The 15,396-nt window shown below is 48.2% G+C and overlaps 2 protein-coding genes across 4 annotated transcripts in view; both read right to left on the bottom strand.

Annotated features, from left to right (window-relative positions):
- Positions 1-361: 361 nt before the first annotated feature.
- Positions 362-7,428, bottom strand: Wdr45 (WD repeat domain 45). Of its 3 annotated transcripts, none has more exons than XM_004646286.2 (11): positions 7,128-7,428; positions 5,620-5,691; positions 5,422-5,496; positions 5,226-5,330; positions 2,848-2,956; positions 2,553-2,647; positions 1,807-1,886; positions 1,473-1,681; positions 1,292-1,393; positions 1,061-1,206; positions 362-703 (listed from the first exon to the last, which is right to left on the bottom strand). In XM_004646286.2, the coding sequence occupies exons 2-11, from the start codon at positions 5,672-5,674 to the stop codon at positions 594-596; spliced, it is 1,086 nt and encodes a 361-aa protein (XP_004646343.1). In that variant the 5' UTR covers positions 5,675-5,691; positions 7,128-7,428; the 3' UTR covers positions 362-593. The 3 variants fall into 3 exon arrangements, with proteins under 3 accessions (XP_004646343.1, XP_023562319.1, XP_004646344.1); XM_023706551.1 differs by having other exon boundaries at positions 5,620-5,802; positions 7,128-7,427; XM_004646287.3 differs by having other exon boundaries at positions 428-703; positions 2,848-2,953; positions 5,620-5,802; positions 7,128-7,426.
- Positions 6,641-15,396, bottom strand: part of Gpkow (G-patch domain and KOW motifs) — a 30,379-nt gene continuing 21,623 nt past the window's right edge. Inside the window, exon 6 of the mRNA XM_023706564.1 lies at positions 6,641-6,727. Within this exon, the coding sequence (XP_023562332.1) occupies positions 6,641-6,727 (87 nt within the window). The remainder of the gene's footprint in view (positions 6,728-15,396) is intronic.

Here is a 15,396-nt window from a genome sequence, read left to right as displayed (position 1 = left end):
AGCCTCTGTCCCTCGGCGAGGAGCCCCGACATTCCTCAAATTTCTACCCACACCACGGCGGCTTGCACTGGACGGTGCCAGCGGTTCAAGCATACAGCAGCCAGAGAGGCAGAGATCAAGCAGCAGGGGCTCTCACTAGGATCAGAGATGGATTTCGCTTCCCGTCAGGCTCCTTAAGGGATCACACTTCTCAGGGAAACTCCATGCCCCGCCCTTGAGGTCAAGCCATAAATGCTGTTAGGGGCATTTTATTCTTATTCATCATATCAGAAATCATCTCTTCCTGGTAAGTTTTAAATCTCAAGGTAGGATTAGGACAGTTCCTCTGGGTCCCTGGCTGTCTTCTCTAGGATAGGTGCCCCAGGGGTCTGCTACCTCCTTGGATCATTGGCCTAGCTCTTTCAGCATAGTCATAGTCATCAAAAAGTGCTTGAGGGAAGTGAGCTGTTAGTTTAGACATAGCTTTGATGAGTCGAAAGTGGGCACAAGCCTCTTAGTGCTTGCTGGATGGTAGCTTACACAACACTTCCCCACACCCAAGGCGCAACTCTGCAATCTGTCACTGAAAGTTCCTAGCATAGCCCACAAGGTCCTTAAAAGTCGTCGTCATCACAGATGTCAAGGTACACGTCGAAAGCCTCTCTGTTGCAGTTTCCATCGGGAGTGAAGACGTATTTGTGAAAGGTTCCATCTACGCAGATGGCTGGAGGAGTGGTAAATGGTTAGGGGCTGCCACAGTCATACACCCTAGTCCTCTCAAGTGTCCCATGGCCTAAAGTTTACTTCCAAGCCTTTGCCCAAGTCCCATAAACCTCACTGATGATGGAGCTGAACCACATTTCAACTCCCTCAGGCTTTTTTTTTTGGTACTGGTAATTGAACACAGGTCCTTATATTTGCCAGGCAAGTGCTGTACTGCTGAGCTATATCCCCAGCACCTCCCTCAGGCTTCTGATGGCCCTCAAATTATTTTTCCCCCCAATTTTTTAATATCAAACTTGCAGGCTTTTGCCCATGCAGACCAGACCCCCTTCCCAACCAACAGGCTATTCCCACTCACCAATTACAGAGTTGACGTTCTTGGAAGTATTACGACCAAAGGCGCAGATGCATGCCGACTCAGCAGGCACAGTGAAGCTCGCCAGGCTCCACTGAGAGTCCACGTACTGCCCAATCATAGGCCCCACCTTGCCCACTCGAGCCAGCCTGCAGGCAGCACTGGGTAAGATTGATGTGATACATACATGGGCAGGGAGCTGGGGATACCACAGGGTGGGGTGGGGGTACTCACGCAGAGCGGCGGTTGAGGCGGGTATCCTTGAGAGCAAAGATATGCACAGTGCCCTTATCACTGGAAGCGCACAGGAAGGAGGAGTCATGGCTGAAGTTAATGCTGGAAAAGAGACCAGCGGTGATGCCCACATGACATATGCCATGGGGTCACTAGCTCTCTGCACATGTCCTGTGCTCACCAGTATAGAGTGGCAGGGTCAGTGCCTCGACGCAGCTCTACTAGTTTCTCCTTGGACTGTGTGTCGAAAAGGCGAATAAGGGTTCCTTTTTGGGAAGCTGAAGCCACTACGGTGCCTGGTTGGTTCAGGGACACACAGGCCACATCACTCTGATGTGCATTGATAGTGAATGGAGCAGATGAGGTGCCAGGCTTTGTGCTCGCCAGGTCCTGGGGTAGGAGGCAACAGTTCAGGGTTGGGATGGCATGGAGGGAAGGGGCCGTGGGTTCATAGGGAGAGCCAGCCCACCTGCGTGCCTACCTCCCTGCCTACCCTTGTCTGTTGGACAGCTTACCACAAGTTGCAGACTTCCACACTTGTGTCCTGGAAACACAAGAAGCTGCTTCTCCAGACTGGGACAGAGATCACAGAGCCCTAGGGTGTGAGGATGAAGGGCAGATAGGCAGATGGAGGACATGTGGAGGCAGGCATAGTCTCAGGTAGGACAAAACTGGTTAATGACACATGGTACCCAGAGAAGCCTCTGGGGGGCAGGCTTTCTCTTTGCTGGGCAGATCCTACTTTCCCCACACACTTTATTCCCATAAAGTGCTGGGCCAGCCATGGAGACCCAGTGCTGCTTTCTGTGCTCAGGCATGTCCCCATCAAGTGTTTCTGCTCAGTCACTGGGGGCAGGGCCAAGAGTAGGGAAAGAACTGACTGAAGGGTTGGGGCTGGGGAGACAGCTCAGTGGAATAAGTGCTTCCCTGGCAAGCGCAAGGACCTGAGTTCAATCCCTGGTTCTTAAAAAAAAAAAAATAACAAATCTGACTGAAGGATAGAAAGGAATGAACTGCACCTTTTTTTCTTAGCAGAACCAGGGATTGAACTCAGGCCTTTGCCCTTGCTAGGCAAGAGCTTATTTTACTGAGCCATCTCCCTGGCCCATGAACTGCATCTTTGAGTCCATTTGAGCATCTCTGTACAGAGCCCCTCTCTTGGCCCCCTTTCCAGTGTCTCTGGGTTTGTGCTCCTTTTTCTCGTCTCTGCCCTTTTGCCTGCACATGGCCTCCCCCTTACATCTGCACATAGAGAACTCACCCTTGGGGTTGTCCCTGGTGTCAAATTCAAAGAGCTTTCGGGGGTTGTCAGGGAAGGAGTACACATAGATTCGGTTCCTCAGCACGATCACGATCCTGTAGGTATCACAAGGCACAGAAGACTGTAAGGGGACCTGGCAAGCACAAGGGCCTGAGTTCAATCCCCGGTTTCGCAAAAAAAAAAAAAAAAAAAAAAAAGAAGAAGAAGAAGACTAAGGGGAGAGTGGGCTGCCCAGGCAGGATTAACCTTCCTGTGGGAACCTCCCCGGCTCTACCCCAGTCCTCTTCAGGCTTACTTGTCATGACGCATGCGCACAGCCAACACTGGTTTGGTGAAGGTGAATTCCAGCACCAGTTTGTCCTTGGAGTCCTTGCCTTCCCGGGCATCATCCCAGATCAGCACTGCTAGGCAAGTGGGTAGGTTGGTGGGGCCAAAGTTTAGGGTGATGGGCAGCCCTGATGACACAGGAAACCCATCCCTGCTCTCCATGGGACCATAACTCACCTTTGTGTGTGTGGTACCAGGGATTGAACTCAGGACACTGCACTTGCCAGGCAGGTACTTATTCTACTGAGCTATCTTATTGCCCCAGCCCATAACTCACCTTTTTGACCTTTCAGTAAACACCCAGTGTGAGCCCTGCAGAGAATGAACACTGTGGACATAATCCCTGAGAGAACAGGTGCTAGAACTGTTATGGCTAATTGGAGATGAGGAAACTGAGGTTTGAAGGGGTTGAATGTCTAGCCAAGGACCTTACAGCCCATTAACAACAAAGAAAATAAAAGGTTGGGACTCACACCGATGCCTGTAACTTCTCCTCTGTAATCATTTCTGCCTCTAGGGTCCCACTCCATATCCCCAGGAGATTTCTGGAAGGAATCCTAGGGTCTGTAACTTACCTTGTACAACTCTTGCCATGGTTCAGTGGGATGGACAAGAAAAACCCTTAAAACAGAATGGTACTTGAGGCTTAAGCCAACGGGTCTTGGAGAGACACTTCCAAGAATTGAAAACTTGTTAATTTGTATATCTTTTCGTGTGTGAAAGAATGAGACACAGTCTCAATATGTAGTTTATGCTGGCCTTCAACTCACTGTGGTGCCCAGGCTGGCCTGAACTCACAGTGATTCTCTTGCCTCAGCCTCCTGAGTGCTGAGATTACAGTGTACTGCCCTGCCTTGCTTGTGTCTTTTTTTTTTTTTTTTTAGTACAGGGTCTATAGGGTCTCACTATACAGATCGGACTTGTAGCGATCATCCTGTTTTCAGGCTCCCAAGTGCTGGGATTACAGGCACGTGCCACACCATGCCCAGTCTCATTTGCCCGTCTCAGCACACTCCTCTCAGTACACCTTGCCCGGGGTGAGGCCGGCACAGCACACAGGATCGAACCCCAGTCCCTGGATCTGCCTAAACAGGCATTTTAATCTGCTGAACTATCTGGCCAGCCCTCGTGGGGTTTTTTTGCTTGTTTGTTTGTTTTGGCAGAAGAGGCCCTTGCACTTGCCAGGCAAGTGCTTATTCTACTTAGCTATCTCCTTGGCCCCTCTTGTGTCATTTTGAATAGGCCATTTAATTTTACTGGATGGGTATAGTGGTGCACATCTGTAATCCCAGCACTTGGGAGGGTGAGGCAGGAGGATTATTGGAAATTCCAGGCCAGTTTGGGCTACAAAATGAGTTCAAGGCCAGACTGACCTGCATTGAAAGACCCTGTCTCAACAAGATAAAAATCAGAACTTAACCTCAGGCCAACAAGATAGCTCAGGGGACTAAGTGCCTGCTTAGGCAAGCACAGGAACCAAGGTTAGATTGCCAGCACTACATGGCTTGCCAACCTCACCCCGGGGTACGCTGAGCCAAGCATGGTGGTGTGCCTATAAACCCAGTGCTGAGGAGCCTGAGACAGGAGGAATCACTAAGAGTGAGCTGCGTAGTGAGACCCTGTACTAAATACATTTAAAAAAACAACCCTTAAACCTCACTGGACCTTAGTCTTCTCATTGGTAAAAAATAAGGAATAATGGAGGTGGGGGCGCAGTGGCAGGGTGTATACTTAGCCCATGCCAGGCCTATACATAGTTATACTATGAGGATTAAATAAATGAATACATGCAAACTCATGCATAGTTACTATGGAGATTAAATCAATGAATACATGCAAAGTGCATAGAATACTATGAAATTCACAACTAGTGCTCCATAGGGAAGGAGATGGCATACAGAGGCATTTGATAATTTGTTTTCTTTATTGTTGCAGTGCTGATGATCAAACCTAGGGCCTCTGACATGCCAGGCAAGTGCTGTACCAATGAGTGACACCCCTAGCCTGAAAAGTTTTTTTTTTTTTTTAATAAAAACAAAACATGGGGCTGGTGAGATGGCTCAGTGGTCTAAAGCACCTACTTAGAACAAGCTTAGCAGGACCGTGGTTCAATCCCCCAGCACCACATGCCAGCCAGCCTCGCCCCCTGCTGGGCTGAGCTGGCCACACACGTACACACACACACACACACACAAATAAATAAATTAAAAACAAAACAAAACACCCACTTCTCACACTTTGAGGACTCTGAGGAGCTCTGACATCTCCTCTGCCAGTGCTGCAGGGTTCCTGTGGGAGGGCATGGATCTGGGGAATCTAGGTCAAGGGCTGGATTAGGGCACTTACCTGAGATCTCTGAGAACTTGGGACTGCTACCACCACCCACCAGGGCCAGCAGGTTGGAGCGGTGCAGCATCTCTACCAGGCCCATGCTGCCCACCTGCTCGTGGTCTGGACAGGGACAAGTGTGTCAGTGGAGGTGGGTGCTAATGCCCACCCCAGCCCTTCTGCCCCCCTGCCATGTCCCCACCAGGTATCTCACCCAGATGCCCCTTCTCCATCAGTGGCTCCACATTGTAGATGCGCACACCTGTCTCCATGGCACAGCAAAAGCAGCCTGGGGACAGAAGGCATCCAGATAAGCTTAGATAATGCCAAGGGAGGAAGGTGCAGCCTGTGGCCTACCTCTAACCCTTCTGTCCCTCCCACAAGGGTACAAGTTCAGTCAAGTCCTTCTCACTTTGGTCTTGGTTGAAACGCAGGCTGGTGACCCCCCGAAGTGGCTGCTGAGTCATGGTTCAGGATTTCTTCCCTGGATACAACAGGATAATGTTGGGGAGAAAAGTCCTGAAGTCTCCTCTCCAAGTATTTTCTATCCCAAGTGATTTTTTTCTTCTCCTTTACTGTTTACTTCTTCACCAGACTGCAGAGACAGAAATAGAAGGAGTCTGGTGTCTTCCCTAAGCTCCCAAGTCTCCAAGCAAAACAGCCAGGAACCACCCATTCTCTCACATTTGGCAACACCAAGTCCAAGGCTACATTTAGACCCTCCCTACCTTCTTTGACACTGCCCTTTGACTCAGGAAGTAATGGGGTAACAGGGTGCCCCAATGATACTTCCCATCCTCAGCCAGTCTTAGCCCCAATACCAGCCATGGCCTCAAGCCAGTGGCTACCTACCTCTTTTCAAAAAAAATTTTTGAGACAGGTTGGCCTCAAATTCATGGTATTCCTCCTGCCTCAGCCTCCCAAGTGCTGGGATTACAGGCATGTGCTGCCACGCCTAACCCTACTTACCTTCTTGCCTGCACCTAGCACTGACCTCCACCTTTCAATAAATACAGGGTGAGAGTACTAAGATACCTATCTCTTCAACTTTCCTGAGATTGCTGTGCAGGGCCCATCGCCCCTGGGAACTCCTCCCCTCGTGCCCTTCTAACTACCCTAATCCATCATCCACCTGAAGCCTACCTCTCAGCTTCTCCCAGTCCCTTCTACCCCTTGCTGAGTTTGCCCACCCAGATCAGCACTAGCTGTTGCCCCTAAGCACTTAAACCATAAAGCTCCTATCTGGGCATTCCCCAGTTACTGAGAAGCCCACTCCTGTGACACTCCCTTCCTCCTGATCTATTGTCCCTGACTCTTACCTGAGGTGGTGTAGCTTCACCAGAAATACTTTCCTCTGAAGTTCCTCTTCTGGAATCCTTCACTTTCTCTAAGACCGTGCCCTGGGGCACAGCTACCAACTCGAGGCCTTTTCCCTAGGCGCAAGACCCAAAACTGCCTAGGAAAGCATCGAAGTAGCAAAAGGCCTGCTGTTCCACTTTCTCAAGACTCCTCCGTATTGGCTAGGGAGATAGCTCAGCGGCATAAGCGCCTGCCTGGCAAGCGTAAGGTCGGGAGTTTGATCCCTAGAAAGCTCTTAACTTCGCATGCTTTAACACCCTCTACTGGACAGGCGGTCCCCCGACAACCCACAGTTTTGACAGTTCCACCTCCCAAGAACCGTTTTCGAAAAAAAAAAAAAAAAAACCGTTTTCGGATCTACATTCCAGATTCCCACGCCATCCATAAACTCTACCTGGGCTGCCTCCACTGTCAAAAGTATTCTCATACTTCAGACCCCAGCACCTGTCAAAACCCCGCCGCAGACACCCCATCTATCAACACCCCTAAACAAGAAGCCACACCCCCATGGCCCCGACCAACCCTGGCATCATGCTCCAGCTCCCCGCCCGCTGCGCTGACCTGACTTCCACGGGACCCGGACCCAGCAATTTGTGCCGCTGGCGCGGCCCGGCTTTCTGACCTTCTGGGCCGCGGAGCTCGGTTCTGGTGTTTACATCAGGTCCCACTTCCGGGAGAGGAAGTCTGTGCCCGGAAGTGACATCCTGGACAAAAAGCTTGGTCTCGGTCCTGCTCACCAGTTCATGGGTGTTAGAAACATCCGCTCAATAGCAGGGTTTTCCTAGCAGGACTCGGGGATCAGAGTGAAGTCGGCGGAAGGATCGAAGGCTCTCCAAGGGCGAGACGGAGCCAAGTGGACGGGAGCGTAAGAGAGGGCTTTCCCCTTAGTACGGGGAATAAGGCGGAGTCTTCAATTCGTTAACCCACAGATGGGTAGAGGCACTAACCTTCCAGGCTAACGAGATTTGCTCCTCCGATTGGACTAGGGGAGCTACCTGCTGGTGCTCTGAAGGAGTTGTGCCAGGCTTAGGGAGGCGGCTTTGGAAGGCTCAAGGCAAAAGTGAATTTAGAGCCCCTGGCGTTTTATCTCCTGGATCTGGAGAAGGAAGGGTGGGATTTTACTTTCTTATTCTCCGCCCTATACCCGGCCTTGTTTTTGTCTTTTTTTGTTTTGTTGCCAGAGGCCCAAACCTAGGGATTCCAGTTTGCTAGGCAAGCATTCTACCGCTGAGCCAAATCCCCAGACCCCGTTTTTGTGGTTTTGAGGCAGGGTTTTGCTATACAGTTCCTCTGGCTTTAAACTCACTTTGTAGCCCAGGCTGATCCTCCAGCCTCGGCCTCCCAAGTGCTGGGATTACAGGTGTGCACCACCATGCCCAGCTAAACCTAATTTCTTGGAGGATCAGATATAAAGTTTAGTTTCAATTTGCTTTAATCCTGACACACACAAATCATCTCAAATCGCCTGATTTTATCAAATCAGTTCTTTTCCCATTGTTTTGCCTCCTTATCCCCTCCTAACAAAGCTAGTGAAATGACCAATCTGCCTTTTAGGAGAGGGTTACTTTTTCACTCATTCTCTCCCTAAATCAACCTCTTATGCCTAACTTATTGCAACAGTTACTGTTTTATGGAACAGTGTTGCCAAATTCTACAGTTTCTCGAGGCCTATTAAAATTGTTAAGTTGCTGGGGAATTAGCTCAGTAGAATAAGTGATTGTCTGGCAAGCATAAAGTCCTGAGTTCAATCCCCAGTACCATTAAAAAAATGTTAAGTTGTAGGCAGTCATGGTGGCACATGCCTTAACCCCAACGCTTAGAGGCTTGAGGTGAGTTCAAGGCCAGGCTGAAGCTACATATTGGGCTCAAGGTCAGCCTGGACTTCATAGTGAGATGCTGTCCCCGAAAAACCAAATAAAGTCAGCAAGCTCTTTAGTTTTGAGGCACTGTGTTACATAGTAATAGACAGACAATATAGATATTTTTTCTATCATAACTCCATTTATCACTACAAGAGACAAGGCTGGGGCTTTGGAATCAAATTTGACTTCAAATCTTAAATCCTGGGCATGTTATAGAATTTTGGTGGCCCAGTTTTCTCATTTGTAATACCTTTGGCTAGGCATGTTGGTGCATGGCTGTAATACCAGAACTCTCAAGGCAGAGGCAGCAAGATTGCTATAAATTCAGGGCCAGCCTGGGCTATATAATGGGTTCAAGTTCAGCATGGAATACATAGTAAGACCCTGTTTCAAAAAACAAACAAGAGTGCTGGCCAAATAGCTCAGCAGATTAAAGCACCTGAAGGTGCAGGGGCTGGCAGGGGCTGGGGATTTGATCCCCAGGCCTGCTGTGCCGGCTCTGCCTTCCCCAGGGTGATAGAGACTGGGTGTGGTCGCATGTGCCTGTAATCCAGCTCTTGGGAGCTATAAATAGGTGGATCACTAATGATCTAGTAGTGAGACCCTGAACACCCTGTAAGCCCTTCCCTAAAATACAAAAACAAACAAGAGCCAGGTGTGGTGGCACTCACCTGTAATCCCAGCACTAGGGAGGCTGAGACAGGAGGATCATTGTGTGAGACCAGCCTGGGCTACAAAGTGAGTTCAAGGCCAGCCTGAACATAATTGTGAAACCCTGCCTCAAAAACAGAATGACAAAAACAGACAAACAAACAAAAACCCCAGAAACATCTGGGCCTGGTGACACTGGCCTGTAATTGAAGCACTTGGGAGGCTGAGGCAGGAGGATCATTGCTGAGACCATCCTGGGCTACTAAGTGAGCTCAAGGCCAGTCTGAACTGCATAGTGAGACCCTGTCTAAAAAAAGATAAGCACCTAAAATCAAAACAAAACTGTTGGGAGCTGCTGAAGCTGGAAATTGATCCTCTGTGGGAGAGCAGTATGAGACCTCATCGCCTAAAGCAGAAAACTACCTCAGTCTTGAAGAAAAGCTTCCTAGGGGCTGGGGAGATAGCTCAGTAGAATAAGCACTTGCCTGGCAAGTGCAAGGACCTGAGTTCAATCCCTGGTTCCACCAAAAAAAAAAAGAAAGAAAAGAAAAAAGCTTCCTGTGTGGACATTGTTGTTCTGGGGTCCTTTGCCAATCAGGCATGGTCAACCACCTGGCCTCAGCTCTTACTCACTTATCTTTATTTTCTAAATCCTCTCATCATTTTGAGAGACCAGCGAATCCCTTCAAAAATAAAATACAGGGCTGGGGAGATAGCTCAGTGGTGTAAGTGCCTGCCTGGCAAACACAAAGACCCGAGTTCAATCCTCAGTACCACATGTAATGCTGGCCCTGGAACCCTGGGTGCCCAGTGCCAGCCAATGGAACTGGGCATCGTGGTACATGCCTGTAATCCCAGCACTAAGGAGGCTGAGACAGGGGGATTACTATGAGTTTGAAGTGCATAGGGAGGCCCTGTATCCAATTTAAAAAAAATACAGAGGAGCAAAAATTTAAAGAACTGGTATTAAAAAATAAATAAATAAATAAAAATAAAAAAACTGGCATTGATGAATTACATTTATTTAAAACAAGATACATGGAAAAAACCCAAACAAACAAGATACATGGGGTGCGGATACAGCTTAGCAGCACAGTGTCTACCTGGCAAAGCACAAGGTTCTGAGTTTGAGTCCCAAAATTAAAAAATATGTAGCTCCAGTCCAGTACCAAAAAAAAAAAGAATGTATGTGAACATTTCTCCACTTGTATCAATAATATATATATTTTTTTTTACTAGGGAAATTTTAAATTGCCTTTTCTTTCTTGGTCTTGAAGAATGTTGTCTCTATGTTTTAAATTAGACAGCACCAGGCACGGGGTGGGGTGGGGGTGTTTGATTCCCGGGCCTACCGTGCTGGCCCCTGCCCCTGGGGCACACTGAGAATGCAACTGAGACTGGGGTGGTGGTCCATGCCTGTAATCCCAGCTCTTTTTTCCGGAGGGGGGGCTGGCTCCGAATGCCTTCAGGGCATGTTTGGTTGGCTGGAGTTGTGGGGATCAAACCACAGCAACCTGAGGCTGACTGCTTTGTTGAAGCAGCCACTTAAACAACTGAGCTAAGGGGCAGGCCCCATGTAATCCCAGCTCTTGGGAGGCTGTAAACAGGCAGATCACTATGAGTCTGATCTAGTAGTGAGACCCTGAATACCCCATAGACCTTCCCTAAATAGCAAAAAAAAAAAAAAAAAAAAAAAAAAAAAATTAGACAGCACATTTGACTTATTTGTTCAGCCTAATAATTATATATTGAAATTGGATACCATGGTGGGGCATGATGTCTAACTCCTGTGATCCCAGAGTGGGCAGGCTCAGGCAGGCACCTAAAAGGTTGAGCCCTGCCTGGGAAATTTACTCAGTGAGGGCTTGTTTCAAAATGTAAATAAATAAATAAATAAGGATTAAGAATGTAGCTAAGGCCCGGGGAGATGGCTCAGTGGAATAAATGCTTCCCTGGCAAGCGCAAGGGCCTGAGTTCAATCCTCAATTCCGCCAAAAAAAAAAAAAAGAATGTAAGCACAAAGACCCTGGATTCAATCCCCACTTCTACAAAACAACTTATATACCATCACTTGCCCATAGTATACCCTGATGAAACACTCCTTTAATTTTTTTTCTTTTTTTTTTCCCCGGAACTGGGGATTGAACTCAGGCCCTTAGCCTTGCCAGGGAAGTGCTTATTCCACTGAGCCATCTCCCGGCTCCTTTTTTTTTAGGTTTCAAAAATTTATGTACTTAATAGTACTGATCACAGAAAAAAAAGATTCCTGATTAAGTATATTCCACTGTCCAGGCAATGGTTATTATTTATTTATTTATTTATTTATTTATTTTTGTGGAACCAGGGATTGAACTCAGGCCCTTGCGCTTGCCAGGGAAGCGCTTATTCCATTGAGCCATCTCCCCGGCCCGCAATGGTTATTTTTAAAACTTTATTCAGTATTGTCTTGACCATGATTAAAAGATGACATTGTCTTGTGACCTCCCAGAGGGTAAATGTGTTGCAGCTCATGTGCAACTCCTTACAGTCCTCGCTTGGTCCTCCTCCAGTGTCTCCTCTTGGAGTTGTACCTGATTTTATTACCTGTCTTCATACGAATCCACTGAGGAATGGGGTGATTCTGCTTTTGCTTCTTGGCCAGGAATCGTTTGATTCTGAAAGTCTTGTGAGAAGACATGGTGTGGGTAGGAGGCGAGAGCATGCACTCGATGGCGGATTGAAGCAGAAGAGCCTGGCTAGGGGTTGTTTGGAGACTGCTGGGAAGCAGGTTTTGGTTGGCACAATGAATGGCAGAAATGTGATGCTGGGGGACAACCCTACACCACAACTTGTACCATCCATAGAAATTGCTTAAGAATGGGGAAAAAAGCTTGGCATGGTGGTGCATGCCTATATTCCCAGTACTCGGGAAGGCTGAGATAGGAGGATCCTGAGGTTGAGGCCAGCCTGGACAACTTAGCAAATTCATTGCCAGCCTGGGAGATAAGGGAGATGTGGGGAGGGAAGGGGGGAGAGGCAAGAGGAGGGGAGAAAAGAAAGGAGGGAGATAAGAAAAGGCCTCCCAAAATAACTTCCGGTGATTGCCTGCGCTGCTTCCTAGGTGCAGCGTACAGCTTTATCTTTGCTCTCTTCTTTTTCTATTTATCCAGTTCAAGCTCCATCTGCAGAGCCAGTTTCCCTCTCACTCTTCATTTTTGCTTTCTTAAATAAGTAAGTAAATAAATATAGGGAAAAAAAAAGGAATAGGGCAGATGTAAATTCTGTCTCAGCCTCAGATGGGTCTAAAGGACAGCAGCTGCACTTTCCTATGCTTAGGTCTCCTCCATCGTCTCATTTTTAATTTTGTCTTTTTTTTTTTTTGGCAGAACTGGGGATTGAATTTAGGACCTGGCGCTTGCCAGGCAAGCACTTATTCTATTGAGCCATCTCCCCAACCTCTTTTTTAAAAAATCGTTTTGAGACAGGGTCTCATTATGCAGCTCAAGATTGCCTTTCACTCACTTTGTAGGCCAGGCTGGTCTCAAACTCCAAATGATCCTCCTGCCTCAGCCTCTGAGGGCTAGGATTACAGGTGTGTACCACACACCCAGCCTGTAGTCTGTATTTTCTTGAAGTGCTTTGAGTTGAACCCAGCATCCCTGCACTGACTCACATCCCCATTCCTTTCTCATCTTTCTAGCAGGGACTCAGCTGCCCGGGTTAGCTTACCACCCTTCTGCCTCAGCTTCCTGTGAAGCTGGGTTGCAGGCCGTGCCTGATGCTCAGTTCGGCTCAGTTGTTAAGAGGCAGCACCTTGCCAGAGAAACTTCTGGAGACTGCCGAAGAGGCAGATGCTTTTCACTTACAACTTGTTCATCTTTGTGATATGGAAGAAGCCAGACAGTACAGATGGTACCAGTTGCAGTCTCCAGTTTGCAAGCAGCCAACAGGGAATTCCTGCAATCCCAAGGTACTCACTGTGCTGTCTGTTGTGCCAGGAGCCACAGAGCTGGCTTGTGGGTACAGGCCACATGCTAGATCAGGTTTACATTCAGGTGTCTCTAGCAGCCGTATATGCACAGCAGACCAAGGGCAGCCTGGGCCGGGGCCTTTGACTGTCACACTCTAGCAAGCCTTCTTCAAGAAGAGGGGCCTGGGCTGGGGAGATGGCTCAGTGGAATAAGCGCTTCCCTGGCAAGCACAAGGGCCTGAGTTCAATCCCCGGTTGCGCAAAAATAAATAAATAAATAAAAATTAAAAAAAAGAAGAGGGGCCAGGATCTCCATAGGGGAAGCACTGGAAGCCAATGGGCTGCTGGGGGCAGGCACTCTGCCGGGAGTGGACATTCTGGAACAAGAGCCCCGCATCATCCAGGGTATTTTATTGTTTTTTCCTGTTACTTGGCCCATGCTCACTCTGTATTTTTTATTTTTTTTTGCAGAACCGGGGATTGAACTCAGGCTCTTGTGTCCAGCTTATTCTACTGAGCTATCTCCCCGGCCTCCATGCTCACTCTGTAGAGGCAGTTTCTCCCTCTGTCTTCACTTTTTCATATTAACTTTGTCATTGCTTTAATAAAAAGAACTTCAGGCCCCATCTCTCAAATGCAGGCCAAAGACAGAAACATTAATTCCAGGAGCTGTGACACTGATGATAGATCTATTTTAGTATTCTGCATATGGAGGAGATGGAGGGATTATCGGAGACAGCTGAGTCATGCCATGTTACAGAACAGAAGCAGAGGCAGTTTGCACTCACTCCTCATGGTACTCTCAGCTCTCTCGGGCCAGGGTACCAAGTTTGCTTTATTCATTCCTTTAAAAAAAAACTGTAGGGGCTTGCCAGATAGCTCAGTGGATTAAAGCTCCTGTTTATGCAGATGCGGGGGCTGGTTTTTTTTTTTTTTTTCAGAACTGGGGATTGAACTCAGGCCCTTGTGCTTGCCAGGCAAAAGGAGCCGGGGGTTGATCCCCAGCCTGCCTATCGCAGGGCAGGTGTGCTGAGATGTGATTGATGTAGGCCTATAATCCCAGCACTTGGGAGGCTGAAAACAGGAGGATCATTACGAATCTGATCTCTGTAGTGAGACCCTGTACTAAAATACATTTAAAAATTGTTTTGGGGCTGGCCAAATAGCTCAGTGGATTAACATGCAGGGGCCAGGGGCTCCATCCCTGGGGTGTGCTGAGATGGCAATTGAGACTGGGCGTGGTGGCACTGCCTGTAATCCCAGCTCTTTGGAGGTTGTAAACAGGAGAATCACTAGGAGTCCGATCTAGTAGTCAGACTCTGAACACCCTGTAGACCTTTCCCTAAAAAAAAAATTGTTTTGCATTTTGAGACAGGGCCTTGCTAAGCAGATCGTACTGACCTTGAACTCACTCTTCCTGCCTCAGCCTCCTGAGTGCTGGAATTACAGGCATGTGCAACCACACCTGGCTGGTTTTATTTATTTGAAGCAAGAAGGAGCTATCCAGGTGTGGTGGTGCAAACCCATAATCCCAGTATTCTTGAGCCTGAGGCAAGAGGATCACTGAGTCCAAGGCCAGTTTGGGTTTGTGGAGATAGCTCAGTAGAATAAGTGCTTGCCTGGCAAGCACAAGGGCCTGAGTTCAATCCCTGGTTCTGCCAAAAAAAAAAAAAAGGCCAGCCTGGGTTATAAAGTGAGTTGAAGGCCAGTGTAAACTATGTAGTGAGACTGTATCTCTTAAAAAAAATTAAAAATAGGGCTGGGGAGATATCTCAGTGGTCTAAATTTGTCCCTACCTGGCAAATGCAAGGACCTGGGTTCAATCCCTGGTACCACAGGCCATGCCAGCCCCAGAGCCCCTGGGATTTCGGTGCCAGCCACTGAAACCAGATGTGGTAGTGCATGCCTGTAATCCCTGTGCTGGGGAAGCTGAGACAGGAGGATCACTATGATTCAGACCTGTGTAGCAAGACCTTGTACCAAGTAAAATTATTTTAGGGAAGGGTCTGTAGGGTGTTCAGGGTCTCACTGCTAGATCAGACTCGTAGTGATCAGTCTGTTACAGCCTCCCAAGAGCTGGGATTATAGGCATGCACCACCACACCCAGTCTCAATTGCTGTCTCAGTGCATCCCCACGGGAGAAGCCTTCAGGGCAGGCCTGGGAATAGAACCCCAGCCCCTATGCCTCCTTGCAGGTACTTTAATCCGGTGAGCTATTTGGCTGGTTCGATTCCCAGGCCTAAATAATTTTTTTTTAATTTAAATAATTGGGGGCTGGGGAGATAGCTCGGTAGAATAAGCTCCTGCCTGGCAAGTGCAGGGTCCTGAGTTCAATCCCCGGTTCCGCAAAATAAATAAATAAATAAA

Source organism: Octodon degus, unplaced genomic scaffold (assembly GCF_000260255.1).
Source record: "Octodon degus isolate 3935 unplaced genomic scaffold, OctDeg1.0 scaffold00263, whole genome shotgun sequence".
Taxonomy (NCBI): domain Eukaryota; kingdom Metazoa; phylum Chordata; class Mammalia; order Rodentia; family Octodontidae; genus Octodon; species Octodon degus.
The sequence above is the reverse complement of the archived record's forward strand: the minus strand, read 5'-3'. Positions and strand labels throughout refer to the sequence as shown.